The sequence below is a fragment of the Petaurus breviceps genome, unplaced genomic scaffold (genome assembly GCF_028583685.1).
Source record: "Petaurus breviceps papuanus isolate PSGF00001 unplaced genomic scaffold, PetGlider_PUasm1.0 126, whole genome shotgun sequence".
In the NCBI taxonomy this organism is placed as follows: Eukaryota; Metazoa; Chordata; class Mammalia; order Diprotodontia; family Petauridae; genus Petaurus; species Petaurus breviceps.
In genome coordinates, this window is record NW_027185655.1 from 41470451 (window position 1) to 41485478 (window position 15028).

Genomic DNA, 15028 nt, shown 5'->3' on the forward strand with positions numbered 1-15028 from the left:
TGTCTTTTCGATACACATTCACAATATTGTGCTATTATAAGCAGCTAGAAAAGAACTTGCACCTCTACAACTTTCACCTCTCTTTCTTTATCATCTATCTCTATAATTATTATTTGTTTATACAAGTATTTACCTCTCCCTCTATTTCCCCATTGAATAATAAAAAAAAAACAAATAAACACATATACATAGTCTAGCAAAGCAAATTTCCACATTGACCATCTCCCAAGATGTGTCTCATATACCACCTAGGCGCCTACAATTTTAATTCATCTATCCAGCTCAGCTGTTCATTCAGCTGTCCCTCTCAATTCCCAATAGAGAAGCCAATCACTTGACAATTCTGCAGTTGGTAAAGACTGTAGGACTTTCAATTTTATTTACAACGTGGTTAAATGGAATAAAACTAACTAATGAACACAAAAGTGATGATGGATTCAATTAGTTTGCCTAGTTAATTAGTTCAGGTGACGTGCTGGATTCATACCTTTACTCTGACTGACACACTAGCACTACTAGGGAGATGGGCAAGGTATTATGGGAAGGGTGGAGATTGGGAAAGGTCTCCAGTAAGAAGTGCCATTTGAACTGAGGTTTGAAGGAAGCTAGAGATTTTTTTTTAACAAAATGGAGGTGAGAAAAGAGTGTGGCCTAGGGTATGGGGGAGAGCCTATCCAAAAGCCCAGGGATAGAAAATGCAGCTACATGGTTCAGTGAATAGATTGCTGGGCTTGGAGTCAGGAAGATCATTTTTGAATCTGTGAAATTCTAGGTAGTTATTAAAGAATTATTCTGCAAGTCAGTTTAAAAAAAGAGGAAGGTAGATTTCTGAACCTTAGCCTAGTTACACAAAAAAACGGCAATGTAATACAAAGTCCTGAGACAGCCAGATGATGTGAGATAAAAATATAGACACAATGGCGACATTTTGGAGCTATCTCTTAGTCTCAGGTGTGCTGAGTTAATGCTCAATGCCTATGGGGAGCATTTTTACAGTCTAAGCAGACCTTCTGGCAACTTATCCTTGCAAAACATCTTTGTTTTTCTTTGTTGAAAGGCATGTCAGAGGACATGATATCTCCAAGTGTAGAGGCCTAATAAAAATATGAAAAGAAGAAATGTTTGAAGAAAAATACATAATTAGGATTTTTTTTCTGGTTTTAACAAAAAGCAAAATGGTTACCTACCTTGTCTGTCTCCATGACTACCCCAGAAAGAGCAAAGTCAATCAATCTCCTTTTCTTAGCGAAAATGGACTTTTATTTTTTCATTATGATTTATTTAGTAACGTTGAGCTTAAAATGTAGTTGTTGTTTTTTTAAAGCAATTGGGGTTAAGTAACTTGCTCAAGGTTACACGGCCAGTTATTTCTGGGTGTGGTGCTAAGTATCTGAGCACAGATTTGATCCCCAGGTCATCCCAACACTGGAGCCGGTGCTCTTACTCGCTGAGCCAGCTGGCCGCCCCTTTAAAATGTAGTTTTAAATAAAGTTTGGATTTGTTTATAAAAAAAAAACAAAAAGAAATGGAATAAATAAAGTAATATTAGACTATTCCCTCCCTCCCTAAATTTTGAGTCCACTGTCTTATAAATGCTTCCACAATCAATGTGAAGAGTAGACTTTTGTAGGAATTCTGTATGACTGTATATACACATCCATCCACATCATGCTCAGAGCTCTAACATGTATGACCACATGCTTGGAACAGCAATTCAAATTTCTGTCATTACTTGGTGATCAATATCTCATATTAATGTCAACAGCTTCTTCCTCAATAGGTATTACTTCCCATTGTTCTCTACCCCAACTTGTCATCAACTCTAGCTAATTTTAGAGCACCTGACAGTTATGGGAGATGCTGCAATATAAGCTTTTTCACCAGGTGTTTTTTTATTACATTCTCCATCCAACAGAGGAAGGGAATACTCTTTCCTACTCCCCACCTCTACATCTTTCCAGTCTTCTTATATCTTACAACCCACACTCCTTTTTACCTTCAATCCAGTGACACTGGTCTCTTGGCTATTCCATAAACAAGACAATCCATCTCCTCTAGGCATTTTCATTAGCTGTTGCCCATCTCTGGAAAGCTTTCTCTCCTTATCTCTGCTTCTTGGCTTCTGAAATCCTCTCTCCTATAGGAAGGCTTCTTAATCCTAGTGACTTCTCCCTGTTAATTATTTTCCATTTTGCCTTTATATATTTTATTATAGTTTATATATAGTTGTTTATATTATTAATATATTTATACATAATTTATGATATATTTAGAAATATAAATATATATTATTAATATCATATTTATATGTAACATACTTAACATATAATTTATATATTATATATTTATAAATATATATTTATGTATTATTAATATTACATTTCTATATAGCTGTTTGCTTGCTGTCTCTGGTGAGCTCCTCCAGGGCTGGTGCTGTATTTTGCTTTTATTTTTTGCTGTCCTAAGAACATATTGCCCAACACTTAGCTGGTGCTTGTTTGTTTGGTTTTTGTCTTTCCTTCTCAAAGCGAACCAAAATGACATCACTGTCTTAGACTCAAGTTACAGTGGGTTCTACTGTGCCTGATCATACCAACCAGAATGCTCTGCTCCAGGTTGGGCACAAATGGTCCATATGATCATTTGGGGTGGGTTCTCTAAATGTGTGCATCTTCTGTTTCTTTTGAGCTGCTTCAATTCTGTTTTGCTCATAGAGCAAATGATGAGGGCATGCTTCATTGATGAGGGCATGCCTTGATGGGCAGTCCTATGCCAGTATCTCCCATGTCTCACAATCAATTCCAAAGTTCTTCAGAGACACCATGAGAGTGTCCTTGTATCACTTCTCCTGACCACCATGTGAGTGCTTGCCGAAGAGAGGTTCTAGGTCTTTGAGGCTTCTTGGGTGCCCTGATCTTTCAGCCACCTTCTGGGCAGCAGGTACAGTTCTCAGCTGAGCTGCTGTCTTCAAGGTGACTTCAGTTCAGCCCTCCTTCTGCATGAGGTGCTGAGATTAGTAAACCTCTGCCTAGCATAGAGGACTGTCTCTCTACCACAAATGGAGAAGTTTGAAGGAGGGATGAATTTTAGGGATAACCTACTGAATTTTATTTTGGATATGATGATTTTGATGATAAGTCATCTATGTGGAAATGTCCCCCATATAGTTGGTTATTCAGAACTAAGGCATACAATAGAGATTAAGGATGGATTTGAGAGTCATATGAAGAGAATTGAACACTGAACTCATAAATTGATAATATTGCTATGAGAGAAAGTGTAGAGAAAGAATGATGTGCGATAGGGCCATATGAGATGGCCACACTTGACAGGTGGGAGACAGAAGTAAAAAGAGAGAGATAAAAAGGGAAAAGAGAAGAGTGAAAGGGGGAGGGAGGAAGTGATTAGACATTTTTTTTAAGCAATTGGGGTTAAGTAACTTGCTCAAGGTTACACGGCCAGTTATTGGCCAGTTATTATTTCTGGGTGTGGTGCTGAGTATCTGAGCCTGGATTTGATCCAGGTCATCCCGACACTGGAGCTGGTGCTCTTACTCGCTGAGCCACCTGGCCACCTGGCCACCCCTAAGCAATTGGGGTTAAGTAACTTGCTCAAGGTTACACGGCCAGGTGTTTCTGGGTGAGTGCTAAGTGTCTGAGCCCAGGATTCGATCTCCAGGTCTTCTCAACACTGGAGCCGGTGCTCTTACTCGCTGTGCTACCTGGCCGCCCCAAGTGATTAGACATTTTGAAGGAAGAACAAGAAGGAGCAGTGAGTGCCATAGACAACAAAGGGTGGGGCAAGGGAGTATTGAGGTAGAGGGGATGATTTAGAATATCAAAAACTTTAGAGTTCAAGTAAAATCATATCTGAGGAAAAAAATACATTTTGGTAAACTTGGAAGGAGAAATTTCAATTGATTGGTGAAGTTGGACATCAGATTTCAAAGAGTTAAATGTGAATGGCAGGTGAGGTTACAATATATGCATTGAATATAGACATTTTTTCTAGGAATTTGGTAGTGTCAAAGGGAGAAGAAATAAAGGATCGTGCTTTGAAGAGGTGAAGTTGTTTTTTTTTTTATTAAGAGTTGGGAAACCTTGGCATGTCTTTCAGGAAGCAGGGGAAGATCCAGTCTGTAAGAAGTGCTTGAAGATTGGAGGAGAGGGTATGATTAAGGGAATAAGCAACCAGAAGAGACAGGAGAGGAGGAAATCAGGGGCAACAGAAGTATTGACCTCAACAAGGGTAAAGGCCGTCTGAGACTAGAGCAAAACAAAGAATGGAAGGTGATATAACTTGAGATAATAGATATTCTCAGGAAAGTAGGAATCATGATTCTCTGCTGAGGAGAGGGAATAAGGTCATTAAGGAGACTTGAGAAGGGAACAGAAGATTTAGAATTGCTGCTTTTGGTGTTTAGAGGATTGTTATATAGCAGTGTGAAATTAGGTAACGTAAGTTTGTAGTAGACCTAGTTGGTCAATTTCTGCTGGAGACCTTTGCTGTTCCGCCCCTTCCCAGGTTCAATTTCCTTCCCTCCTAAAACTCTATCCTCCATCTACTCCATATATATAGGTAGTTAAGTAAATGTTGTATCAATAATTATTTAAGCTCCATGAAGGTAGGGATTGCTTTTACTTTTTTTCTTAGTATTTCCAGCACACTGCCTGTATGCACTAGGCACTAAATAAATGTTTATTGATTGATTCCATGGTTGAACTGTGAATTATAGGCTTGGCAGGGAGGAAATTGAGACCAGAATGGAAAGGAACGGATGGACTAGAGATCACAATGAAGACAGAGAATGGGTTTAAGAGGAGTGAGTGAGAAAAAATTTCAGAGCATGAAACTTCTCTTGCTCTGCTTAAAAATCTCCGGTGCTTCTTCATTGTTTACCAAATAAAGTATAAACTACTGTTCCTCACGTTCACCACTTTTTGCAGACTGGCTCCAACCTATCTTTTCAGACTCATCACGTAACTAATCCCTTTCATTAATTCTACCTAACCATTAAACTGAACTACTGCCTATCTTTCATTCTTTCCCCACTTTCTCACATTTTCGTGCCTTTGCTCACACCATCTCCTAGTAAGTCAAAACATCAGCAAAAAGCAAAAATGTCTCTATTACTTTATACTCAATACATGCCTGACACTATGTGAAGGACTAGGGATATGAAGAAACTCTTTGCAAAAATATAAAAAAAATAGTTTTTGCTTTCAATGAATCCATATTCTGATGGGGGAGAAAAGGTGCAAATAACTACACACATTATTTTTTTTTTTTGTTCAGTTGTTTCAGTCATGCCCAACTTTTTGTGACCTCATTTGGGCTTTTCTTGGCAAAGATAATGGAGTGCTTTGTCATTTCCTTCTCCAGCTCATTTTTTTTTTTTAAAGCAATCGGGGTTAAGTAACTTGCTCAAGGTTACACGGCCAGTTATTTCTGGGTGGGGTGCTAAGTATCTGAGCCCAGATTTGATCCCCAGGTCATCCCAACACTGGAGCCAGTGCTCTTACTCACTGAGCCACCTGGCCACCTCTCTCCAGCTCATTTTACAGATGAGGAAAGTCAGGCAAGCATGTTTAAATAACTTTCCCAGGATCATACTGCTAGTAAGTGTCTGAAGTTGGATTTGAACTTAGGAAGAGGAGTCTTGCTGATTTAAAGCCCAGTGCTTATCCATTGTGTCATCTAGCTCTCCTGACAAATGACACAAATGACAAATATCTCTCATTTATGTGAGATATATACAAAGGAAATGGGAGATAATCCCAGAGGGAGGGTACTATCTTCTGGAAGGACCAGGAAAGGCTTCATGAAAATGCTGATTTTTGGTGAAAACCAGGGTCATAAGGAAGCAGAGGTCAGGACGCCATGTTTTCCTTGATCTGAGCTCCATATTACTCTTCATTTCCTTCTGCTGATGATCTGTTGTCTTTCAAAGCAAATCTTAGATCCCACTTCAGTCCTAGGGTTTTTCTTCATCTTCTTCCTCTAGATCAAAGCAATGTCTTCCTTAAAATTTCTTTTTTTTCTTTTTTGCCTTTTGAAGGGCAATTGGGATTGTTAATTAACTTGCCCAAGGTTACATGGCTAGTTTTTTGTGTGGGTGTTAAGGGTCTGAGGCCAGAAACGAACTTGGGTCCTCCTGACTCCGGGGCCGGCGCTTTACTTACTGCGCCACTTAAAATTTCTAATAGCACTTTACCTTGATCTTAACACACTTAGCTTGTTCTTTCTTGACTACCTGTATAACAGAATCTAGCTTTGCATCCTGAAAACTGCACATAGTGCCTTGGACTGGATAAGTCTTTAAATGTTTGTTGAAGTGAATTATGTCAAATTTTGTATGGGACTATAGATATTATTCATATCCTTAAATGTGGCCATTTCACTTTGCTTTAAATTTTTCTTGTTAGCAAGGCTCAACTTTACAGAAATATCCTTAGTTTCCATGGTTTCTTGCTTATGAAGCAGGGTCAAATATAAACTCTGTTTTTCTTTTAGAACTCTTTCTTCTTTTCTATCTTTTTATTCCCTGCCATGGGCTATCATACTGATCTATTTACTATTCCTCATGTGCAATACTCAGTCTCCCATTTCTGGGTGTTTGCATTGTTTATTCCCCACTGTTTGGGAAAAATATAGATATGTTTTGGAGTCGAATAATTCATCCATTCAATGTTTTTATTAAGTGCCTGCTGAATGTTAGGCACTAGGCATTTACACAGAGGTTCAGTAAGGTTTACAGACCCTGGAATCAGGAATACTTATATCCTAAGTATGCACAGTTTGGCAAAACCTTCTCAATCTTTTCATCTTCTAGGATGGCTTCACTCCCCTGGCTGTGGCACTGCAACAGGGACACAACCAAGCCGTGGCAATCCTCTTGGAGAATGATACCAAGGGGAAAGTGCGCCTGCCTGCCCTGCATATTGCTGCTAGGAAAGATGACACCAAATCTGCAGCCCTCCTGCTCCAGAATGACCACAATGCTGATGTTCAATCCAAGGTAAAAGCTCAGGAGGCTTTCAAAAGGGGGGCTCCAGTTTCCAGGTATCCTTTATGAAATTTTATCTCCTGAGTCTAGCAATAATGGAAAACGAATTTTTGTCATGAAAAGATAGCAGTCAGAGCAGATTTTTAAAAGGCTTTTCTTTAAAGTAGTAGAAAATTGAGCATCAGACATTTCTCAGGAAAATTCAACTATCAATCTACCTGTTTTGGTTAGGGATAGGAAAAACAGGAATAAGATTAGTGGGGGGTTTTCTTTATTGAATTAGATTGAATGTGTTTAGTGACAGTGCATGTGTTTTTAGTCTAGCCAAAACAACGTACCTGATTGCAATGAGTAAAATGCGTGTCTTCTTAATCTTTGTGTAACATCTTCCCTCTTTTTCCCAACTGACATTGCTTCAGATGATGGTGAATAGGACAACTGAGGTACAGTATTGTGAATATACAAAGATGCATATCGTTTCCATCCTCGTCCATTTACAGTAAATGCTCACTAATTCATACTAATAATTGGAAGACCCATTACTAAAGAACTGGATATTTAGACTTTCCTATAATTGAAAAAGAAAAATAGGATAGGGGATAAGAAAAGATCTGTGATTTAAAGCTCCAGCCTCAGATAGAAACTCCCACTACCAATGAAGATTGGCATCTCCTCTGTAACTCATAGTCTTAGAGTTGCCAAAAATATTAAGAAGTTAAATTACTTGCCTGGGGATACACACACATGCACGCATGCACACACACAATTTTGTTCTTTCTTTTTCTTTTTGGAGGTGGGAGGGCAGGGCAATTGGGGTTAAGTGACTTGCCCAAGGTCACATGGCTAGTAAGTGTTAAGTGTCTGAGGCTGGATTTGAACTCAGGTCCTCCCTGACTCCAGGGCTGGTGCTATATTCACTGCACTACCTAGCCACCCCCCCCCACACACACACAATTTCTATCTATTTTGATATAGAGATTGGTAATAGATATATACACAATATTGTATATAATATATATCTATATCTACACATATATGTACATATGTATATATACACATAGTATGCATATATACAATACTCTAAATGTACACTCATATGTCTGTGTTTGCATAAATACATATATATTCAGACATATTCATGTTGCTCATATATTATGTATGTATATATACACAATGTATATACTGTATATTACAGTAATATAAGATACACTGAGCTCAAATTTAATCAGATGTATCCCAGCTAAATCTCTCCTATTTCCATAGAAGGAGAGATATGACTTCTGACCATTATTACTGACAATTTTTATGTAAGCAATTAAACAAAGTAAAACTCAGGAATTGCTGTATCATACCTTTCTGTTCCTATTTTGGTAGCCTTTTCATCAAACTGTATTGTGTATCAATGGTAAATTTGGGCTTAGAGGGAACTCGACCATCCATTCCACTTGATCATTACCATTCAGCTTTCCATTCCCAAGTCCTAAAACACATCTAATTGACTTAACCTGTTTTTTCTTGTACCAAACTAACCCTTTGAAGTCAGCAGGGATATTCAGAAGCCTGAAGGTCAATTTTTTATTCCTTGCTAGCTCATTTGGCCATGTCTCTGAAAGAGTCACTGACTCAAACATTTTGTTCAAAATCTTTTTTGGCTGCCATCTATACTATAGAAACAAAAGTATGAGTAATCAACATTTTTTTTGGCATAGAAGACCTACATTTCTGTGAGTGGCACACCTTTCTATCTAATTCAAAGGTCTTGTTTCTTAGGCTATGCATTGTGAAACAGGATATGTAAACATTTATTAGGAAAAATATTATATCTACACAAATCAATTTTATTTTCAAAGAGCTTTACCATTGGTTTGTGTAACACTTTTGGTGAGAATATAAACAAAACCCTTTATTTGAAATCACATGCCTTGGATTCAAATTGTAGCTCTGCTTTTTACTACCATTGACCTTGGGTTAAGTTACTTTCTCTCACTGAGCCTCAGTTTCTAAATCTATAGAATCTTGTGATGTTATGCATCCCAGTAGCCTAGACCAAATGGGTAGAAGGTGGGACAGAAAGCCACATTTCTCTAACCACCTTTCTGCCTTACAAAGGCTGAAAAACCAGGAAGTTGGTACAAATAAACATTTGTGGTATCTTCATAATCATTGTTGTTCTTTAAATTTTAAAACATCTGAGGGCTGATGTAACTCTATTAAACCAATAGCCACTGATTTTTTATGCTCATATATACTGTAAGTAATATTCATGAAAAACTAAATAGTAAGATGGCACATCTTTTGTTTGATTAGAAAGGGGATGTCAGTTCATATCTCTGTGAAATGATACAGTTGAATACAAAAGAAAGCCCTGTATCTGGGGCCCAGGAATGAGTTTATTCTGCCTTTTCCCCAGATGTATCAGGAAATAGCTTCCCTACATAAATATTTGTAAAGTGTTTAATACATTGTCAGGCATATACAGGCACTGCTTATTTTCTAACTTTCTCCATGAATCTAAATCACACCATCTCATAGATTATCATAATGGCTAAAAAGTACAGTTTTGTGTTGTGCTTCTGCAAATGAAGCAGAAAATTTCAGTATATTGCAGATGATTTTGAAATGACTCAGCAGTATTCAATAAATATTGAATTGAAATCAGGTGAATAAAGGTATATTTGAGTGACATTAAGCATCTGGATGAAAATTGAATAAAAATTCTGTCAATTAGGTATTTCCCAAACCAAAAACATTGATCAGATTAAATAGCATGATTTGGGGGGTAGGGTGAGAGTTAATATTGGACATTATGAAACTTGCAGATACCACTTCAAAATGTTTTTACAAGGTCTCTACTTGTTTCTAGCATGCAACCTTGGTTTTATGAATCTCCAAATTTCCTTGAAAATTATTTTTCTGATGCAAAAGAGTTTCTCTTAAAAGGATTCTCCAAGTTATCCTTAGTTGATATTTACAGACTGATTTACTTAATCACCTTTTCAAATCCCAATATGGGATCTATTCATATTCAAATGAATCTCTTATAAATTAGAACACTGAAATTACACATTGAAAATTATGTATAGGAAAGAACTCTAGTTGCGCTTTAGAATCTTATTCAAGATATTTTACCTATTCAAGCTTGTTTTTATTCAAGCAAATGGAACAATAGGAAATAACATTTGAACAACTAAATTTGGCTAGTGATTATGTTAAGTAGTCTGTAACATTTCCATAATGCAAGTAAAAGAATTAAGTCAAAATAATTATGTTGCTGTAATCTTGAATTAAGCAATGTTTAATATTTTTTTTTTCTTCCCTGATGTCGAAATGACATGGTTTCTATTCTGAATGTGGCCCAAAACACACACACACACACACACACACACCTACCCTTTTTATCCTGTACACAATGATTTCACTTTCAAAATATCCATTGTCTAAAGATTACATCACTCCAATAATTAGATTGGCAGAATTCATTTTTTTTAATGGATTCACTGAAAGAGTTTTTTTATTGCTTATTTCTTTAGGTTTTTTTATTGCTTGTTTATTTAACCATGATGCTAAATAACTCATTTGGCTGATGTTTCTCCTTATTTTGGCGTTATGCAGTAGGAGCCTAATTAAAGACAGAGTGTGGAGCTCTTCTTGGAAAGGGACATAGGTCCATGATAAATGGAAAATCAGTAGAAAATGGAATGTCTATCCTTCCTTCATAGAAATCACAGAAATTCTTTCATAAGCATTTATTCAAGATGTCTTTTTTGTTCCAAATAGATTGTTGATAATTACCATTCAGGAAGAAATGATAACACAAATTGAGTTTTACATTTGAAGAAATTGCTTGTTTTTTTTCTTTCCCATTCGTTATTTTTTATTCATTCCATTCACTTTGCTATTTTGGCTAAATATTGTCATTCCCCCAAACACACATTATTACATCACATCATTGTGGAAAATAAAATCCTTCTATCATCATTAAAGCCAAAAGAAGAAATAATATTCCATAGGAACAGATTTCTAAGTAACTAGCAAACTATTGGGATATTACACAATGTCAAGTAATATAGTAGACTATTTAATGCATTCCCTCATCTGAACTGTCACAAATATATTAGCTAGATTGCAACCAAAGCATCCTCTGATCAAAGCTTACCTTCATTCCATCACTTTTCTCCTTAGGGTGTTGCATCCTTTTACTAACCTCTATTCCATTTGTTTTCTATAGAGTGGTTTTACGCCATTGCACATAGCTGCACACTATGGAAACGTTAATGTGGCAACCCTTCTTCTTAACAGAGGAGCAGCTGTGGACTTCACAGCCAGGGTATGGATTGAAATTCTTCTCTTTATGGGTAGTGGCTAATGGGGACATAAATAAAATCCAAGCAAATAGAATACTGCTCGTTTATTCAAAGGTATAATTTCTTTTCCTCCTGTTAATGTGTGAGGCAGTGATTCAATATTCAGTATGATCTTTAGAGATTCACACCGCTAACCTCAGCCAAAGGAAGCTACAGATTACAGGCAATGCACACAATTAGCTTGTAATAAATGCTCTTTGAGGATGATATAAAAGGATAACATATAAAATTGCTTTATATGGAAAAGGATGGAATATATTATATATGTACATGTATGTGTGTATACATATACATACACACATATATGTATATCCCATCCTTTTCCACATTAAGCAATTCATTTTTAAAAAACCCTCAGGATAAATTTCACATATACACACATGCATTTTTTTTTCATTTTTGTTTTAATGGTCTAGAATATTTTTCAGTGACAAAAGGCTATTTGAACAAAACTGCAATTTCAAGATAAAATTGATGAGCAAATAAACTTATGGGAAGGCAAATACAGAAATAATGTTTTCACATTATTATAGATGGTAACCAGCAAAATAAAAAAATGCCATTTGTAAATATTCCCTGAATGTCCTCATATTTTTTCTCTTTTGAATATAGATTTGTTTGATTTTTTAAAAAATTAAATTGTATTTTGTACTGAGTTATTTTGAAAAAAATTCTTAAAGGATCATATTTTCCTATGGAAATTAATTTTTGAAATATGTGTGCATGTTTAAAATATTAACCTTATGATCCAAGAACTACTAAGGAAATAGCTATTGTAAGAGGGGAAAATGGACAATAATCTAGAATTTGAGTCCAGGTAGGATTTTTGAACACACAGATCCCCATGGTGCAAGAACGTTCACTTTGTCTCTAGATGAACATGTTATGCCCTTTGTTTACGCCACCAATCCATCTCATTGGTAAATTCTTGCTATTGGCCAACTTCTATTCAATGGTTCCTTTTCATTTTCCATACCCCCTGACTATGGAACTTTATGGTTCATGTTCTTTAAAGATCAAACAAAAACAACGTAGCCCTGAGGATGTCCTTTAGCACTGGTTGCTCCCCCATCCCAACCCATCACTCTCTTGTCCTTGTCCAGTCCAACATGATCTTACTTGGTCTTTCCATGGTATAGAATGGAATTACTCCTCTGCATGTGGCTTCCAAAAGGGGAAACACAAATATGGTGAAGCTCTTACTGGATCGTGGAGGTCAGATCGATGCCAAAACCAGGGTGAGTGTTCAATTCCTTTGCTTTCCTTCTTTGGTCATTTCTTTGCGTCCTGGCATCTCAGAATCCTGGCAGTCAGATGTAAGCAATTTTTCATGGAAATGGAACTTCTTTGGATACTGCTCAAAGTCACCAGGTGGCACAGTGATAAAGTACTGAATTTAAAGGCAGGAAGATCTGAGTTCAAATGCAGCTTTAGATATTACCGTATATCTCATTTTTCTCATCTATTGAATGAGAGTGTTGGACTCAGTGGTATCTGGGCTCCCCTGCAGCCCTAAATTTATGATCCAAAGGTCTTCAAAAGGCCATATAAGAGACAGGAGTTTTAAATTGTGCTTGAATCAAAGTTTTCCTTCTCTTGGCCCTTCAAAATGGGATTATTGTTCTCTCAGATGATCAATGTTGTCAACTCAACTTCAAAACTCATACCTTTGATTTAGGTTTTCAGTATAAATGGCAATAGTGTATACAAATTACATTTATATTCCAGTGCAATATTAATATGTAATATTTAGTTCAGTGAGCAACTACATGGTGCAGTGAAAAGAGTACTCCTGCAGGATCTGAATTCAAATCTGACCTCAGGCTCATAGCTGTGTGACACTGGGCCAGTCACTTAACCTTGTTTGCTTCAGTTCCCTTATCTGTAAAATGAACTGGAGAAGAAAATGACAAAACACTCTGCTATTTTTTTCCAAGAATACCCTAAATCGGTTCACAAAGATTTGAACATGACCGAAACGACTAAACTATGACAACAATTCAGTTGGGGTCGTTCTAGATATTTACTCCTAGATGATTTTCCTAAGCAGTTTTTTATTTTAACAATATTTTTTTGAGAAGGCCTTTATAAACTGTTTTCCAGAGAGTCCAAGTATATTTATTCATCATGTAACATTATTCATATGTCTTAGTGTTGAAAGCTGACATATTGATTCCATATTTATTGTATTTTCAAACCTGATTTGTCATGAGTCAACAACAACTGCCGATGTACTGATAACAACTTTTTCAGTTTGTGTGACATTTTCTACTGATATGGAATGGAATTTGCTTTCTATTTCTATACATATAACTCAAAAAATTCAATAATATCTATCATTTAAGTACATAGCTATTTTTTCTTCAATTTAAATTTTTGAGGTTAGGTTTGGACAATTTTGGCCTCTTTCCAAAACTTTTGTGTTTATCTTGTCAGGGAAGGTTGACAGATGAAATCTGAAATCTCATAGATGGTATATATATATATTCCCAGTTCCCTTTACAGAATGTTGTCCAAAGCTTAGTGAATTTTGGGGAGCCTTGGACCTACAAGTCGGGTCCAAGTTGAATTCTGAAGAAAGCAAGGGCAAATAATGTCCTCCTTCAATGCTATGAGGCTACCCATTGGAACTACCAGATCGGGTCATATGAAAGATTCATTAAAGCCTGCTAAAGCTACTTCCATCTGAGGGCAAAAGAATTTGATGCAGCATATCCTCAAAAGCTTTGGCTGGCTTTCCTGATCTCACTTCTCAAAGGCATTTGGGCCTGGCCAGCTGTGGGCACTTTACAACAGGAGAGATTAACGAGCATTCTTTCTTTGTCTGTTGATGGCTGTACTGTGGTGTCTCATGTCTTTGTACCCTAGTTTATTTGGTAGCAGAGTCCTTCTTCCCTTTGCTTTTACCTGCATGCATTAGCTTAGCTATGGTCATAGTTATGCAGGGTTTTGGCAGAGTGCTTTGCATTTAAAGGGAAGCATTTTGGCACTTCCTCCTTCAGCGGTAACCTGGTGTCTCCTTTTTCACACTTCCCTTTCTGTTGCTTTTGAGGTACCTCCAAAAATTAACTTTAATGGCAAAATAATAATGCTAGGTAACTGCAAAAGAATCTTAAGTCAGAACATTTTTCTTAGTGTTTAGCTGCTATATTCATTTATTGGAAAGCATTTATTGCTTTTTCCTACTCTTGGGAAGATAAATGTTTTTAATTATCTCAAAGGTACCATAATTTGCCCAGTTCACATTCATTTGCATATAAAAACTCTAAGTAGGAACTATGGTACAGTCACTGTTCCCATTTCAGTAGAATGAGTACTAGCCTGGGAATAGGGAAAACTGAGCTCTTGTCCTGTTTCTAGCTTGCTGTCTGAACTGGGGTAAATCCCTTAACCTCTACCTAGGAGCCTTCATTCCCTCATCCTTGAAGGGAGAATTTTAGACCAGATAATCTCAAAGATTCTCAGATGCCTCAAAGAGAAAAAGAAGGAACATATGCAATCCCATTACAAGTGGATTGAGTTGCATTCAGACATCGACAACCCAGGAGGATCAGATTGTCAGTATGAGGTTTGTTGGCAGCTGTCTGTGGGGATTAGACATAATCATGCAGGATTGCCCTGAGACCTTTTCCCCCTGAGAGTCTAAAATACCTCTGTG

General features: G+C 36.8%; 1 protein-coding gene and 1 long non-coding RNA gene across 5 annotated transcripts in view; one reads left to right on the forward strand and one right to left on the reverse strand.

Moving 5' to 3' along the window:
- Positions 1-15028, forward strand: part of ANK2 (ankyrin 2) — a 418509-nt gene that overhangs the window by 247773 nt on the left and 155708 nt on the right. For 2 of the 4 annotated variants that reach the window (XM_069095397.1, XM_069095401.1), the window contains exons 6-9: positions 6833-7018; positions 7426-7449; positions 11235-11333; positions 12510-12608. In XM_069095397.1, coding sequence (XP_068951498.1) covers positions 6833-7018; positions 7426-7449; positions 11235-11333; positions 12510-12608 — 408 coding nt within the window. The remainder of the gene's footprint in view (positions 1-6832; positions 7019-7425; positions 7450-11234; positions 11334-12509; positions 12609-15028) is intronic. The other 2 variants (XM_069095405.1, XM_069095412.1) reach the window with 1 other exon arrangement.
- LOC138166939 (uncharacterized) lies at positions 6680-11298 on the reverse strand. Its single transcript, XR_011169781.1, has 3 exons — positions 11163-11298; positions 7345-7574; positions 6680-7092 (listed from the first exon to the last, which is right to left on the reverse strand). It is a non-coding gene; the product is annotated as an uncharacterized lncRNA (long non-coding RNA).